This window comes from Sus scrofa, chromosome 2 (assembly GCF_054392235.1).
Source record: "Sus scrofa isolate SSC_HxYL_T2T_F1_AM1 chromosome 2, Sscrofa_HxYL_maternal_Yorkshire_Landrace_v2.0, whole genome shotgun sequence".
In the NCBI taxonomy this organism is placed as follows: Eukaryota; Metazoa; Chordata; class Mammalia; order Artiodactyla; family Suidae; genus Sus; species Sus scrofa.
The window spans coordinates 52,914,238-52,928,312 of record NC_139384.1 but is presented as its reverse complement, the minus strand read 5'-3'; the positions used below and the strand labels follow the sequence as shown (position 1 = coordinate 52,928,312).

General features: G+C 41.7%; 1 protein-coding gene and 1 long non-coding RNA gene across 3 annotated transcripts in view; both read left to right on the top strand.

Moving 5' to 3' along the window:
* Positions 1-2,418: 2,418 nt before the first annotated feature.
* The window catches only part of SWAP70 (switching B cell complex subunit SWAP70), an 83,134-nt gene continuing 71,477 nt past the window's right edge, over positions 2,419-14,075 (top strand). For both annotated transcript variants that reach the window (XR_014837301.1, XM_003122981.7), the window contains exon 1: positions 2,419-2,592. Coding sequence is in view for 1 of the 2 variants with exons in the window: in XM_003122981.7 (XP_003123029.2) it covers positions 2,494-2,592 (99 nt within the window). In the remaining variant the exon portion in view is untranslated. The remainder of the gene's footprint in view (positions 2,593-14,075) is intronic.
* LOC146405388 (uncharacterized) lies at positions 7,588-12,983 on the top strand. Its single transcript, XR_014837308.1, has 2 exons — positions 7,588-9,085; positions 9,350-12,983. It is a non-coding gene; the product is annotated as an uncharacterized LOC146405388 (long non-coding RNA).

The window sequence follows — 14,075 nt, the reverse complement described above, 5'->3', positions numbered from 1 at the left end:
GACACAGCTCAAAACCACCGTATGAACCAACTATCAGCAGTTGCTAGGTACCATGATGCTGTGTCTCTATATGAGACACATATATAGAGTACTGCCTCTTTCAAGCCTCGTAGCGGTTTTGCAGGATAAATATTAGCATCCTTATTTTGCAGAGGAAGAAACGAAGCCTCATATTTTCTCGTAGGTAAGCAAATGCTGGAGCTTGGATTCTGCCCTACATCTGTGTGGTAGCCAGCTTTCAAGATGGGCCCTTAGTGATTCTTGCCTTCTGATATTCTTGCTCTTTTGTAGTTCCCCTCCTACCTTAAATAGGGCTGACCTGAGTAATAAGTAGAATATTGCAGAAATAATGATAAATGACTTTTGAGGCAGGATCATAAAAGATATTGTAGCTTTCCCTTTTCTCTTTCTTGGGCCACTTGCTCTGGGAAAACCAGCTGACATGTTATAAAAACATCCAAGTTGCCTTTGCGCAGACTCATATAGGGAGGAGCGGAGGCCTTTTCCAAATGATTTCTACAGTACCAGCCTCTCCTTCAGATGACTACAGACCCATATCTGGATTGAAACCTCTAAAGAGCTCTCAAGCCAGAACCATATGGCTAAGAGGCTTTTAAATTCTGGACCTACAGAAAGTATGAGATAATGTTATTTTTTTCAGCTCCTAAATTTTGGGTTAATTGGTTATGCAGCAATAGATAATTGATAGAATCCGTTAGGTTTCAAAGCATTTCCTTCCATCATTTTGCTTTAACAGTTGCTCAGATTATGAGAATGGGCATTGTGAAAGAAGCAGGAATTTGAAAGTTCCCAATGTACTGGTCATGTGACACTTCCCCCCCCCCCCCCAAAAAAAAGCTTTGAAATACCTTTTTGATCCTTCCAGAAACTGAGAGAAAAGGAGGAGTGTCATCTAGTGGTTAACCTGAAACTTGAGAATTAGGAGGGTTTCTTTTTTTGTCACTACCCAGAAAAAGCTGAACTGGCATGAAGAAATTAGAGGTTAAATCATGTGTTTTTGTTGACTGGCAGACTTGAGCTGGTGTTGGGGAAGAACGATGATAGAAATTGGATTCTGGCAGAGCAAGAAAAGCCCTGACAAATCGTGAAGTGGGAAGGGCCTCTAGGACTCTCACAGTGAGAGACCCATGTCCCTTTGCATCTGCCCCTTCCCCTTAACTGGGTCACCCTTTTTCTTTGCCCCATCAAGTTCCCTTTGGCCTCAAGCTCACTGAAGCAGCTCCTTCCGTTTCTGCTCTTTTCATATCACTCTTCCTTTTGATGCTCTTTTCTTTTTAATATAGTGCATATATGTGCATTTAGGAACATAAAAGAGTAAAACAAAACCAAAATTCATCTGAGAACCAGCCCGTTTTGAAAACTTTCCGTATTTGTTCTTCTCTCCATTTTTTCCAGATTTGGTCTTGCATTGGAGATGCAAGGCACTGTGCCTGGTGATTTAATCAGACTGGAGTCAGCCAGCAGTAGTTATTATCCTAGGATGTGAGCCCTAGGAGAAACCTTCCAGAACATCTAAAGCACCATGCTCATTTCATACATGGAGGGAGAATTTGAAGCCTAAAGAGCTCAAGCGATCATTGTTAACAGGTATTTAAGTGAACATTAAAACGAGGAGGATGCTCTTCTAGGCATAGATAGGCTCTTTTAAAAGGTTCACCCATTCTGATTAGTAAGATGGGTGGAGTGATTTCCTGGGGTCCTTCCAGATCTGCTATTATGCAAGCACAGAAAAACACCAGGAAAGAGCAGCACTATCCACGTCAAACCCTTCTTAAATTGTCAACAGACCCTCAACAGCTGAGGGTTACGAAGAACAGGTTGCCTGACCCTCTGACTTCTAAACCCACCTTAAACCTTGTCTTTGTCACCGGAGTCCACTACACAGTAGGCATCATGAAATGTTTGCGAAACTAATGAACCAACTTCCCTCGAGGCCCTTCCCTGCTTCCCCTCCTCCCTCCCCTCCCACTAGAGGCTGTGCTTGCATTTGAGCCCTTCTCTGGGGGCTTCTGGGGTTCTTGTCTGGTCTTCTCAGACAGTGACTCCGTATCCGGGGAGGGCCCAGGGCTCTCTTTGTCACTTCTGGAAGCCGGCTGAAGCCTAGGAAGCTGCTTACCCCGACTCATATTTTTCCTCGGGGTAAGAGCTCTTGTTGGGGAGCATGCAAGCTCCGAAAATGGCCCGATCTGGTCTTGGGAACCCTGAAGGGTTGCATAGTGGCGTTTGCCGTCCGGGCTGGGAAAGAAGGCCAGGCGTTCCCAGGGTTCAGGGATAGGTAGAGCACCGGACCCCGAGCTCACACTGCGAAGCGCTATTCCCCGCGGGCGCCCAGAGGGCGGAGCCTGGCGGGGGCGAGGCCTGCCACGGTCAGGTGACTGCGCGGCGGGCGGTGGCGGCAGAGGCCAAGGGGCGTCAGACGCACTAAGTGGCTGGCGGGGCAGTTGCGGCAGCCGGGATTGCAGGATCTTGGCCATGGGGGTTTTGAAGGACGAGCTGCTCAAGGCCATCTGGCACGCTTTCACCGCACTCGACCTGGACCACAGTGGCAAGGTTTCCAAGTCCCAACTCAAGGTGGGTGCCGCCCCCCTCCTGTCCCCCATGCGCCCCTGCCCGACGCGCTCCACTACCCCCGGGTGGAAGCCGACAGGCTGGCGTGACCACAGGGAGTGGCAGGCCGGAATGCGGCCGAGTGGCCTGCTCGAGGTGGAGGGAGAAGAGACCAGGATTTGACTTTTTTTTTTTTGCGTCCCTCCTGGCTTTCGTGCTGTGCGCTCCAGCCGGTGCCTTAGTCCTTTCAGGGCTCCCCATGAGCAAGGCACTGCGGGGGTGAGGGCTCTGAGGCGCGAGCCGGGCTGCCTTTTGGAGCGGGAGGCCCGGAAAGTTTCAGACTCAGGGCGGTGGGAAGCTCCCTTAGGACACCCATCCAGAGTTTTCTTCTTACTCTGGGAGAAGAAGGGACTTACCCAAGGAGTCCGTGCAGAACCTTCGAAGGCGCACGTTCCGCCCCGGGGCAGTCCTCAAATTGGTCAGCTGCACCCCAGGCAGCCACGCAGTTCCGAGAAGGGAGAAGTGCCCCAGAGCCCGGCCCCCAGCGGCCGCCTCTTTTGGGGCGCGTTGGCGGTGGGGGACGCTTTCTGATTAATGAGGAAGACCTAGCGTCCTCATGTCTGGAACGAGTGAAGGGTGTGTCGCGTCCCTCAGGGACCCTAGTTCCGGGTGAGGAGCTCTGATCCGTTCAGCACCCTGCAAAAGCAACTGCTGTTGTAGAGCCTTTACTGTGATTGCCAAAGGGACCTTATCGTTAAGTGAGAGTATAAGGTATAAATAAAGAAATGCTTGTAAGTTGAGTAACCCCAAGCAGGGCAATCGGCACTTAGCCAGGAGAAATTGGCACCTTCTTGAAAGTGTAAAATATGGAAACGGACAAGTAGAGCCATTCATAGGCATTTTTAAATATACACATTTTGGATCTGAATGTCTGGTTTTCTTAGCCTCTTCTGGGAGTGAATTTCTGAGGATTGAATTTGCTTTATTTTGTGCAGTAATCAGGAGGTTCTTATGACTAGTGGCTTTTATGGCGGTAGGATTTAGCATTCTGCCTGTCTTTCACTCTCCTCTCTTTTTCTCATTCATAAAATCATAGTCTGGAAGGATGCATGGAGATCATCCACTTAATCTTCATTTGACTTATTTTTTTTTTAAATCAACATAAAGTTGACTTGGTGGATGGTTCCATGAATTTTAACATATATGGATTTGTATAACTACTGCCAAATCAGGGTTCCATCAGCTCCATCATCCCCTAAAGTTCCTCATGCTGCCCCCTCTTCCTCAACTGCTGAAAATCAATGCTCTGTTCTTTTTTTTTTTTCCCCCAGTGGCCAAACCTGGAGCATATGAAAGTTCCCAGGCTAGGGATTCAGTCTAAGCTGCAGCTTTGACCTATGCCATAGCTATAGCAATGCCAGATCAGTGACCTCTTCTTGATTGCTGTAGTTTTGTCCTTTCCAGGATGTTATTGAAATGGAGGCATACACAATGTAATCTTTTGACACTGGCTTCTTTTACTCAGCCCAGTGCTTTAGGAGTCACCTATGTTGTGTGTATCAATAATTCTTTTTATTGTGAAGCAGTAGTCAATTTGAATGTGCCATATTTAATCCATTCACCCTTGAAAAACATTTGTGTTTCCAGTTTTTGATGATTATGAATAGAGTTGCATTTTACTCTTTACTGTTTTTACTTTTGATTGACCTATACTACTGTGTTTAAAGTCAGTTTCTTGTAGATGGCATGTATTTGGGTCTTGTTCCACCCAAACCCCCTCAAGGTCTTGCAAGACCCTGACCTTTCACAAATAATATTTCATTTATTAACCTTGGCTCAGAGATGTTAAACAAGCAGCCCAAGATCACACAGTCCAAGGTGGTGAAAGCAGCAGAGCCCCCCTCCCTGCTTGGGTCTTATTTTTTTAATTAATTCTGACAATCTGTCTTTTAATTGGTTTGTTTTAGACCAATTGCATCTAATTATTGCTGTGGTTAAGGCTACTGTTTTACTATTTGGTTTCTGTTTATTTTGTCTATTTTTTTATTTTTTTCCTCCTCCAATTAATGACATAAACGAAATGTTTCCTATTACTTTTGTTGTACAGGTCATCTTTGTGGCTATATATAGAAAAAGTGTCCAGAGAATTCTTTACTGCAGGTTTGGGAGGAAGTATTTAAACTCCCATCCATAGCTTTTACCCACAAGATATTAATAATGCAAGTGTGCAGTTGTGTTTTGTGTCTGTGTCTGCTTAACTGAGAGATTTGGAGTTCAGTTCGGGTTATCTTGCCAGTATTTCTGGAATTGGAAATATTAAAAAGTTTCTATTTACTTCTCTCCTTTTTGGAGTTTTGTCTCTAAAGGTCTGTGTTCCTTGACCATTGGCTAGGAGTGGAGTTTTTGCCTTAATTTGTTCATTCACTCGTTTGTTCACAAATAAACTTTTGTGTCTGCTCTGTGTGAGGTACTATGCAATTTTATCAAAAGATTAGTATTTTTTAGACTCTTGAGAGTTAATATCTCTTTGGAGAATATATCATATAACTGATTTATTAAATAGCTAACTAAAAATTACATATCCAAAATGACGTTATAATTTGTTGCTTTGGGGGGAATTCTCATTGCGGCTCAGCAGGTAATGAACCCAACTAATATTCATGAGGATGTGGGTTTGATCCCTGGCCTCATTCAGTGGGTTAAGGATCCGGCAATGCCATGAGCTGAGGTGTAGGTCACAGGTGCAGCTCGGATATAGCATTGCTCTGGCTCTGGTTTAGGTCGGCAGCTGCAGCTCTTATTCAGCCCCTAGCCTGGGAACTTCCAGATGTCACGGGTGTGGGCCTAAAAAGAAAATTAAAAAAAAAAAAAAAAGAAAGAAAGAAAAAGAATTGTTGCTTTGGGGAGTTCCCCTGGTGGCCCAGTGGGTTAAGAATCTGGCATTGTCACTGTAGCAGCATGGGTCACTGTTGTGGGGTGGTTCGATCCCTGGACCCAGAACTTCTGCGGGTATGGCCAAAAAGAAAAAAACCCCAGCATTTTGTAAAACTATATGGATATTCTAAAATACTCTTGACACTTGTCTTTTTTAAGTTTCCTTCATAATTTTTGACGCAGTGAGTGGTGACTCTTCATGTGTTAGACACTATGCCTAATTTTAAGGCAGATTTGGTAGTGAGGATGGGGGGGAAACACAAATTTTTGCCTTTAAATGGTTTAAATTTTGGTAGGTAAACTAAAAGAATAGGTAACCATTAGAGAAGTCCCTCTCTCTGTCTGTTTCTCTTTTTCTCTGTCCCTGTCTCTCTCTCTCTCTGTGTATACATGTAGATTATGTTACTCAGACCATTACCCCATCCTTTAAAAATGTAAGATCTGGTGGGAGAGATAAGAACTACAGAAATACTATTGGAAGGAAGATGTTGCATGTGACAGAAAGTAAGAGGCCATGAGACCAGACTTCTTACTGGTGGAACTACTTCATGCCAAAAAGCTTTGACATGACCTCTGAAGAAAACTAGGATGTGGTTATGTGGAAATAGGAGTAAGCCCCTTCTCTTCATTCATTCATTCATTCTTTTATTCATTCTTTCTTTCAGTGGATGTTTATTGACTGTTCTTAGCTCTCTGGGATCCCTCTGAACTATTGCAGGCAACAGGAATTAGGCAGGCATTTATATGGACTTCTTTGGAGCTTATATTTTGATTGGAGTGTAGGATATCAATATGTTTGTGTGTATATATATAAGAAAGAATTTTTGAGGTCCTTGATGGATGGGTGTTTGAGGTCCTTGATGGATGGATGTTTAGCTGTAGAAAATGTCCTTTAGTTAATGTGAGCTGTTGGTACGGGATCTGGTAGTTGAAGCTTGGAAAAAGAAGAGGTTTGATGATGGCCTTGGGGAATGGCTGGAGTAGGGGGTGAAGGGAAGAGTGGGAGCCCAGGGGACCAGAAAAGAGAGATAAGAACCACTTTGGAGCAACAGTGGTGCTGAGGAAGAAGAGATTCTCAAGGAAGACATGGTCTCTTATCTTTAGAGTTAATTTAATATTGTTATTAAATTGGAGATTGTAAAGCAATGGTTCTTCCCTGCTTAGCTCAAAAACTATTTCTTCTTTTCTAAAAAGATGTGAAAAGTTTAGTGTGTTCGCATTGTCTTGGGAGTAAATTTATTTTTTGCTCTTAAACAGATTACTTTGTAGTATAGTACTCATTTAGATAAATGTGTCTGGGTCATTACTATAATTAGTAAATATTTTCCTTGAGGCCCCTCTGTTTAGTACAAAAAGCTTAATTTTTATACCTAAATTTTGTTTTTGACTAATAGCATATTTTGAATAAAACAAAAATTACTACATGTGTAAATTTTGAGACTTAAAATACAAAGACAAAATTAATGTAGGAAGGATTCATTGCAAACAGACTTTCATTAAACTTAATAAGATAAAAATATAGGAGTTCCCTGGGGGCCTAGTGGTTAAGAACCTGCTGCTGTCACTGCTATGGCTCAGCTCACTGCTATGGTGCGGATTTGATCCTTGGCCTGGGAACTTACACATGCCTTGCGTGTGGCCAAAAAAAAAAAGATAAAAATACAGAGCACAGAATTTAAAAATTGCTTGTGACTTACTACATAAGCTACTATAGAAGCAATTGTTGAGTTTTCCTCTAGTCACTGAGATGTTTCCTTGTCAGAACAACTAGGCTTAAGGTCATTGCAGGTCAGTATCTTGATCTTTATTAAAGTACCCCTACCCCACCTTCATGCCCTCCAAAAAACAGGAAACTACCTCTGCCTCGTTTCCTGACCTTGATTTTTTCTCCCTCTTCCAGCCACATTACCTGTGATTTCCTTGAGCTTCTTCCTTGCAGTCTGCGCACCCTCTCCAGGGGTCCTCAGTCTCTTTGGCTTCAGTTGTAGCATTTCAGGCTCCCCACCTGAATTGCAGCTGTTTAGGTCTTCACTGCCACAGTCATAGAAGTCACCCCCATAGAAGTCATCAGCTATATTAGCTTAATTTTTTTTTTTTTTTTTTTTTTTTGTCTTTTTGCTATTTCTTGGGCCGCTCCCCCAGCATGTGGAGGTTCCCAGGCTAGGGGTCTAATCGGAGCTGTAGCCACCGGCCTACGCCAGAGCCACAGCAACGCGGGATCCGAGCCGCGTCTGCAACCTACACCACAGCTCACGGCAACGCCGGATCGTTAACCCACTGAGCTCATGGTTCCTAGTCGGATTTGTTAACCACTGCGCCACGACGGGAACTCCTTTAGGCACATTCTTTACTTGCTTTTAAACTTGTTTTCCTGAATAGTCCTTCCTTCCTTAGAACAAACTGTATAGCTTAAGACTATATTCATTTTGAATGCAATTTTAGTATACTCTATGGTAGCTGTTGGGAGATTAAAAACTATTAAGAGAGATTTTAATGGAAATTTTTCTTTATATCTATAGGAAAGTACTATGTAATAAATATCATTGAGCTTAATGATAGAAGTTTTTTTCACCAACTTTTCGCCTTGGTTTTGATGTTTGTGCCCTTCTTTTGTTTGTATTTTTTCTTCTTTTAATGAGGGACATTTGTCTGTGGAGTCTGTATTTAGGACATTTTATTAATATGCCATGTGAAACATACATTGTTACTTGTAGGTTATGATGTAAATTTGCAAAAGTCCTAAGTGAAAAAGGTATTGGGCATGTGTTATTTGAAGGAGAGGCAACAATTACTTTCTTCTCCACTGATTTTTTTTTTTTAAACACAATTATATGTTTTTTGTTTGTTTTTTAATGGCCACATCCATGGCATATGGAGGTCCTCAGGCCAGGGACCTATGCCACAGCTGCAGCAACACTGGATCCTTTAACATACTGTGTGGACCAGGGATCAAATCTGTGCCACTGCAGTGACCTGAGCTGCTGCAGTCGGATTCTTAACCCACTGCACCACAGTGGGAAATCCTCCACTGATATTTAAAAATTATATTCAGATTATTTAGAATTTAAATGGTTTTGCAGAAAGATACTAAATCTCCAGTGTTACCTAGAAATATATGCAATTCTAAGAAGATGAAAAGGTGAAGCCTATCATTTGAATAAAAGTAAAAGAAACCCTTTGAAAATTTCATATATATGCATGGTATAAATTTTATAAAGTTCAAAAGGGCATTTACAAAAGTGAAAAGTAAGTTTCCTCTAACTCCTGGCTCACGCTATTTGCCTGCCCTGGAGGAAACCATTATTATTAGTTTTTTTATATTCCCTCCAGAAATCAAAATGTACCTCAAAATTAAAACTCTTATTGTTGCAGTAAGTGTTGTCTTATTAAATATAGCAAAATATAGTGATATTTTTGTATATACTATGGTTGCAGTGGGAATTACATGTCAGTGTTAGATATGTCTTGAAATAAACTTACTGGCTTTGCACTTTTATCCTGTTGTTTTTAGAAACACAGGGATTTGTTCGGTTTTATTTTATTTTATTAATTCATTTATTTATTTTTCTTTTTTGGCCACCCAGTGGCATATGGAGTTCCTGGGCCAGGGATCAGATCTGAGCCACAGATGGAGCCTAAGCCGCAGTTGTGGCAACACTGGATCCTTGGCCCACTGTGCTGGACTTGAACATGCGTCCCAGCTCTCCCAAGACACCACCAATCCCATTGGGCCACAGCAAGAACTCCTCTATTTTAAATTGTGCCCTTTTGGGAGTTTCCTGGTGACTCCGTGGGTAAAGGAGCTGACATTGTCACTGCTGTGGCTTGGGTTTGATTCCTGGCCCAGGAGCTTCCGAATGTCTTGAATGTAGTAAAACAAAAAACAAAAAATGTGCTCTTTTTTTCTGGCTGTGCCTGCAACATGCAGACCTTTCCTGGCCAGGGATCAAACCTGCACCATAGCAGTGACCTGAGCTACTGCAGTGGCAACACCTGATCTTTACACCCTGAGCCACATGAGAACCCCCTAAATTGTGCTCTTTTGAAAAGCGCTTACAACTAGCGAGGATCTAAATGAAAAAATTTTGAGGAACAACACAAGTAGTTTGACTCTTGATTCATTTCTCAATGATAGATTTTCAACTAAATGTTGATTTTTTTTGCCCTGCAGTTGGTTTACATATCTTGTGAATAACGTCATGTGTTCTATTCCCATATAGGCATTTAGCCTAAACAGTTTTTTCACTTTGCTAGCTAGAAAAGTAATTGAGCCAGGTCTGTTGAACATAAAAAGGAAGCAGGTGCAGTGAAGGGCTTTTATTGTGTGAAGCATAATGTAAAAGATTTGGTTAATTCTTGTAAACTTGGCATGTGTAGTATTCCCTCCCTAATCTTTGGTGTTATGTTTCTGTTAACCCCTGTGGTTAAAATTGCTTCTGTTCTAAAAATCTAATTGAAAAACATCCCCATTTAGAGTATCAAAGCATGACTCATGAGTGAGCCTGTGAAGTTCTCTGTAAATATTTTGTATATTCCACCAAAATGAAACAATAATGAGAGCTCTCCCAATAAAATGTGTAGAAGAGACATTAAAAAATCTTAACATGGTAATAATGGATTCTGGATTGTTTCCTTTTTCCATTCCTTACTGGCTAGAAACTTTTTGATGAGATAGCTCGGATGTTTTTTGTTTGTTTTTTTTTTAATGCATGTGAACTTGTGCTTTATTGAAGATAATATACAATCTGTGAGGCACTTTTATGTGTGTGGCCTTCCATCTTAATAGGCAGTACATTTCTCATCCTATGATTCAGAGGCTCTTAACCTTCCTGATCCTCATTTTGTATTTCCTTTGGGGTCTTACCGGCAGTCCCAGAGGGACATAGTGGCTGGAAGCTAGAAACAGAAGAAGCTTTGAATGACCTTTTCTTACTTACTCACTTTGCCCTCATAGAGTAGGTATTTCTCGGCCCCCTCCCCCCACAGGAGGGTTATTCCGCCCCCCTCACTGATTATTAGCTTGTTAGAACTCTGGGAACTCTTTCCTCCTCAGTCCCTCTGATGTGTGTCCTTGTTCCTTCCTCCAACTTAAGTCTAGGGTTGCCTTTGCCTCAGCTTCCTTTATGTTCCCCAAAGCTTCATTTTACAAATCTGTTTTTCTTCTCTGCTTTTGCTGTATTTCCTTTTTATTCTACCTTTGGATTCCTTTTTTTTTTTTTCACCCCAAATCTGTGTCTGCTTGAAATTGTGCTTCTCAGAAATTGATTCATTTTTTAATTGCGGAAAGATATTTAGGAGTAAATCTGCATGTAGTAAAATTTCATATAAGGAGATTTTTGTTGTTGTTGTCCTTTTAGGGCCACACCTGTAGCATATGGAAGTTCCCAGGCTAGCGGTCAAATTGGAGCTGTAGCTGCCAGCCTACGCCAAGGCCACAGCAATGCCAGATCCCAGCCGCATCTGGAACTTACACTACTGCTAACAGCAACAAGGGATACTTAACCCACTGAGTGAGGCCAGAGATCGAACCTGTTTTCTCATGGATGCTAGTCAGATTCGTTTCCGTTGAGCCATGATGGGAACTCTAAGGAGGTCTTTCAAGCAAGACGTGATTTTTGCAATATTGGAAGAACTAATCTTTTCATCTTCAGATTCTTCCGTGCCTTCTCTACCATTTGCTTCTTTAGGAATAATTGGCTTTACAGTCACCATGGTATGCCAACCAGAAATGACAGCAGTTAGGATAAAAGTTGTTCTGTTGGATGGACAATGTCGAAGGTATCATATTTCACTGGATAGGCAGCTCTGGGAGGATGGAGCACTGTCTGTGTAATGAGGCAGCACATCCTCATGAGTTTTTTTTTTTTTTTTTTTTCCTTTTCTTTTTTGCGCGCACCCATAGCATATGGAAGTTCCTGGGAGAGGGATTGAATCTAAGCTGCAACTGTGACCTATGCGACAGCTGCAGCAATGATGGATCCTTGAAACTGCTGCACCAGGCTGGAGATGGAACCCACGCTGCCACAGAGACAATGCCGGATCATTACATAACTGTGCCACATCAGGAACTCCAGTTCTTTTATTTATTTTTCAATTTTTTTTTTTTTTTTTTTGCTTTTTTAGGGCCACACCCACGGCATATGAAGTTCCCAGGCTAGGGGTCAAATCTGAGCTACACATCCCAGCCACAGCCACAGCAATGCCAGATCCAAGCCATGTCTGCAACCTATATCACAGCTCCTAGCAATGCTGGATCCTTAACCCACTGAACAAGTTCAGGGATTGAACCTGCATCCTCATGGATCCTAGTCGGGTTTATTACTGCTGAGCCACAATGGGAACTCCAAGAACTCCAGTTCTTTTAATTCATTGGATGTTGGTTGTCTCAACCATGTGCTGTTACATTGGAGTTGAGAGCAGGAGCTGGTGGGCAGCTGACGTAACTCTCAAGTGACTTCCTTAGCGATGGTTTGAGAAAAGGCTTGTAGGTAATCAGGCTGTTAGTAGGTTGAACTAGGTTGGAATTCTGAAGTTCTTCATTTGGGTGACTTTGGGGAATTTGCTTTGCTTCTTGTAGTTGAAGATTATCTGTTAGGTGGGAAAATAATAAGACATGTTAACAACATGCTTGCTTGAATGGATGGAACTTACAACCTTTATGTGTGACAACAAGACAATTATTAGCCACCTATTTCTTACAAACACTGAATGTTGAAGAAAATTGATCTACAAAGCAGTGCAAAAATGTGAAGGTTTTAACCTATAGCTTTTGTTAGGGACCATGGGAAAGTGAAAAATATATAATATTGTCCCTTACTTTGAGGAGAATATGGTTTAGTAAAGAAGCTAAGACATGAAATGACTACAAGGTAACGTATAAGCAAATTCAAGAAAGTGTGGAAAATGAGTGCTGTAGGCCACATTGTCCAGTACATTAGCCATTAAGCACATTTGGCTATTGAGCATTGAAAAGTGGCCAGCCCAAATTGAGATGTGTACAAATATAAAATATACGGATTTCAGAGACTTAGTATGAGAAAAGAAAGTAGGATATCTTTTTAATTTAAAAATATTGGTTATATGTTGTAGTTATAATATTTTGGATATATTAGTAAACATAATTTCACCTGTTTTTACTTTTTTAAAAAGTGGCTATTAAAATTCTTTAATTCCATATGTAGTTTCCATTATAATTCTATTGGATGGAGCTGCTGTAGAAGTTTAAAAGGAATAGAGAATAAGATGCATACAGTTGTAGACAAGAAATATTTCATGACACGACCTGGCAGTCCCACTCCCGGGCATATTTCGGACAAAACTTTCATTCAAAAAGCTACATGCACCTGTATGTTCATTGCAGCACTATTCGCAATAGCCAAGACATGGAAACAACCTAAATGTCCATTGACAGAGGAATGGATTAAGAAGATGTGGTTACATATAAACAATGGAATATTACTCAGGCATAAAAAAGAACAAAATAATGCCATTTGCAGCAGGACAAATGGAACTAGAGACTTTCATACTAAGTGACGTAAGTCAGAAAGAGAAAAACAAATACCACATGGTATCACTTATATCTGGAATCTAATATATGGCGCAAATGAACCTATTTATAGAAAAGAAACAAACTCATGGACATGGAGAACAGACTTGTGGTTGCCGAGGGGGAGGGAATGGGATGGACTGGGAGTTTGGGGATGTAGGATGCAAACTGCTGCATTCGGAGTGGATAAGTAATGAGATCCTGCTATGTGGCACAGGGAACTGTATCTACTCACTTGTGATGAAGCATGATGGAGGATAATGTGAGAAAAAGAATGTATGTGTGTATGTGTGTGTGTGTGACTGGGTCACTTTGCTGTGCAGTGGAAATTGACAGACATTGTAAATAAACTATAATAAAAAATTTTTTAACAGAACTATTTCATGGAGTTCCCTTGTGGCTCAGCAGGTTAAGGATCTGGTGTTGTCACTGCTGTGGCTCTGGTTACAGCTGTGGTGTGGGTTTGATCCCTGGGCCAGAAACTCCTACGTGCAGGTGTGGCAAAAAAATAAAAAATGAAAAAGAAGGAAGGGAGGGAGGGAAGGAGAAAAATGTTTCCTGGAGGAGATAGAAATCTGCTGCTTCTGGAGGGAATGGGCAGGTGTTGTTCGGTACAGTCTCGGAGGGTGGCAGATGTGGTAGTGGTGTTGTAGGTAAGAGCAAGAGCTGAAGCTTAGAGTATCTGTAAGCTGGAAATGTGACTAGAGCAGAGTGTTTTGAGGCGTGGTGGAAAATTGAGAATTAAAGGAATATGATTACCTTTTAGATGGATTCATGCTTGTACGGAATAGATGATTAATATGTATTTGTTGACAATGTTAAAATGAATAGTTTAGAACTGATCCTGTAAAGAGGGGAAGTTATTAAAACTTTTTGGGTAGATGTATGACAAAGGTAGAGTTCTGAGATTATTCTTTTTGTTGTTTATTTGCTTTTTGCTTTTTAGGGCTGTAGGTGCAGCATATGGAAGTCCCCAGGCTAGGGATCAAATCAAAGCTGGAACTGCTGGTCTACACTGCAGCCCCAA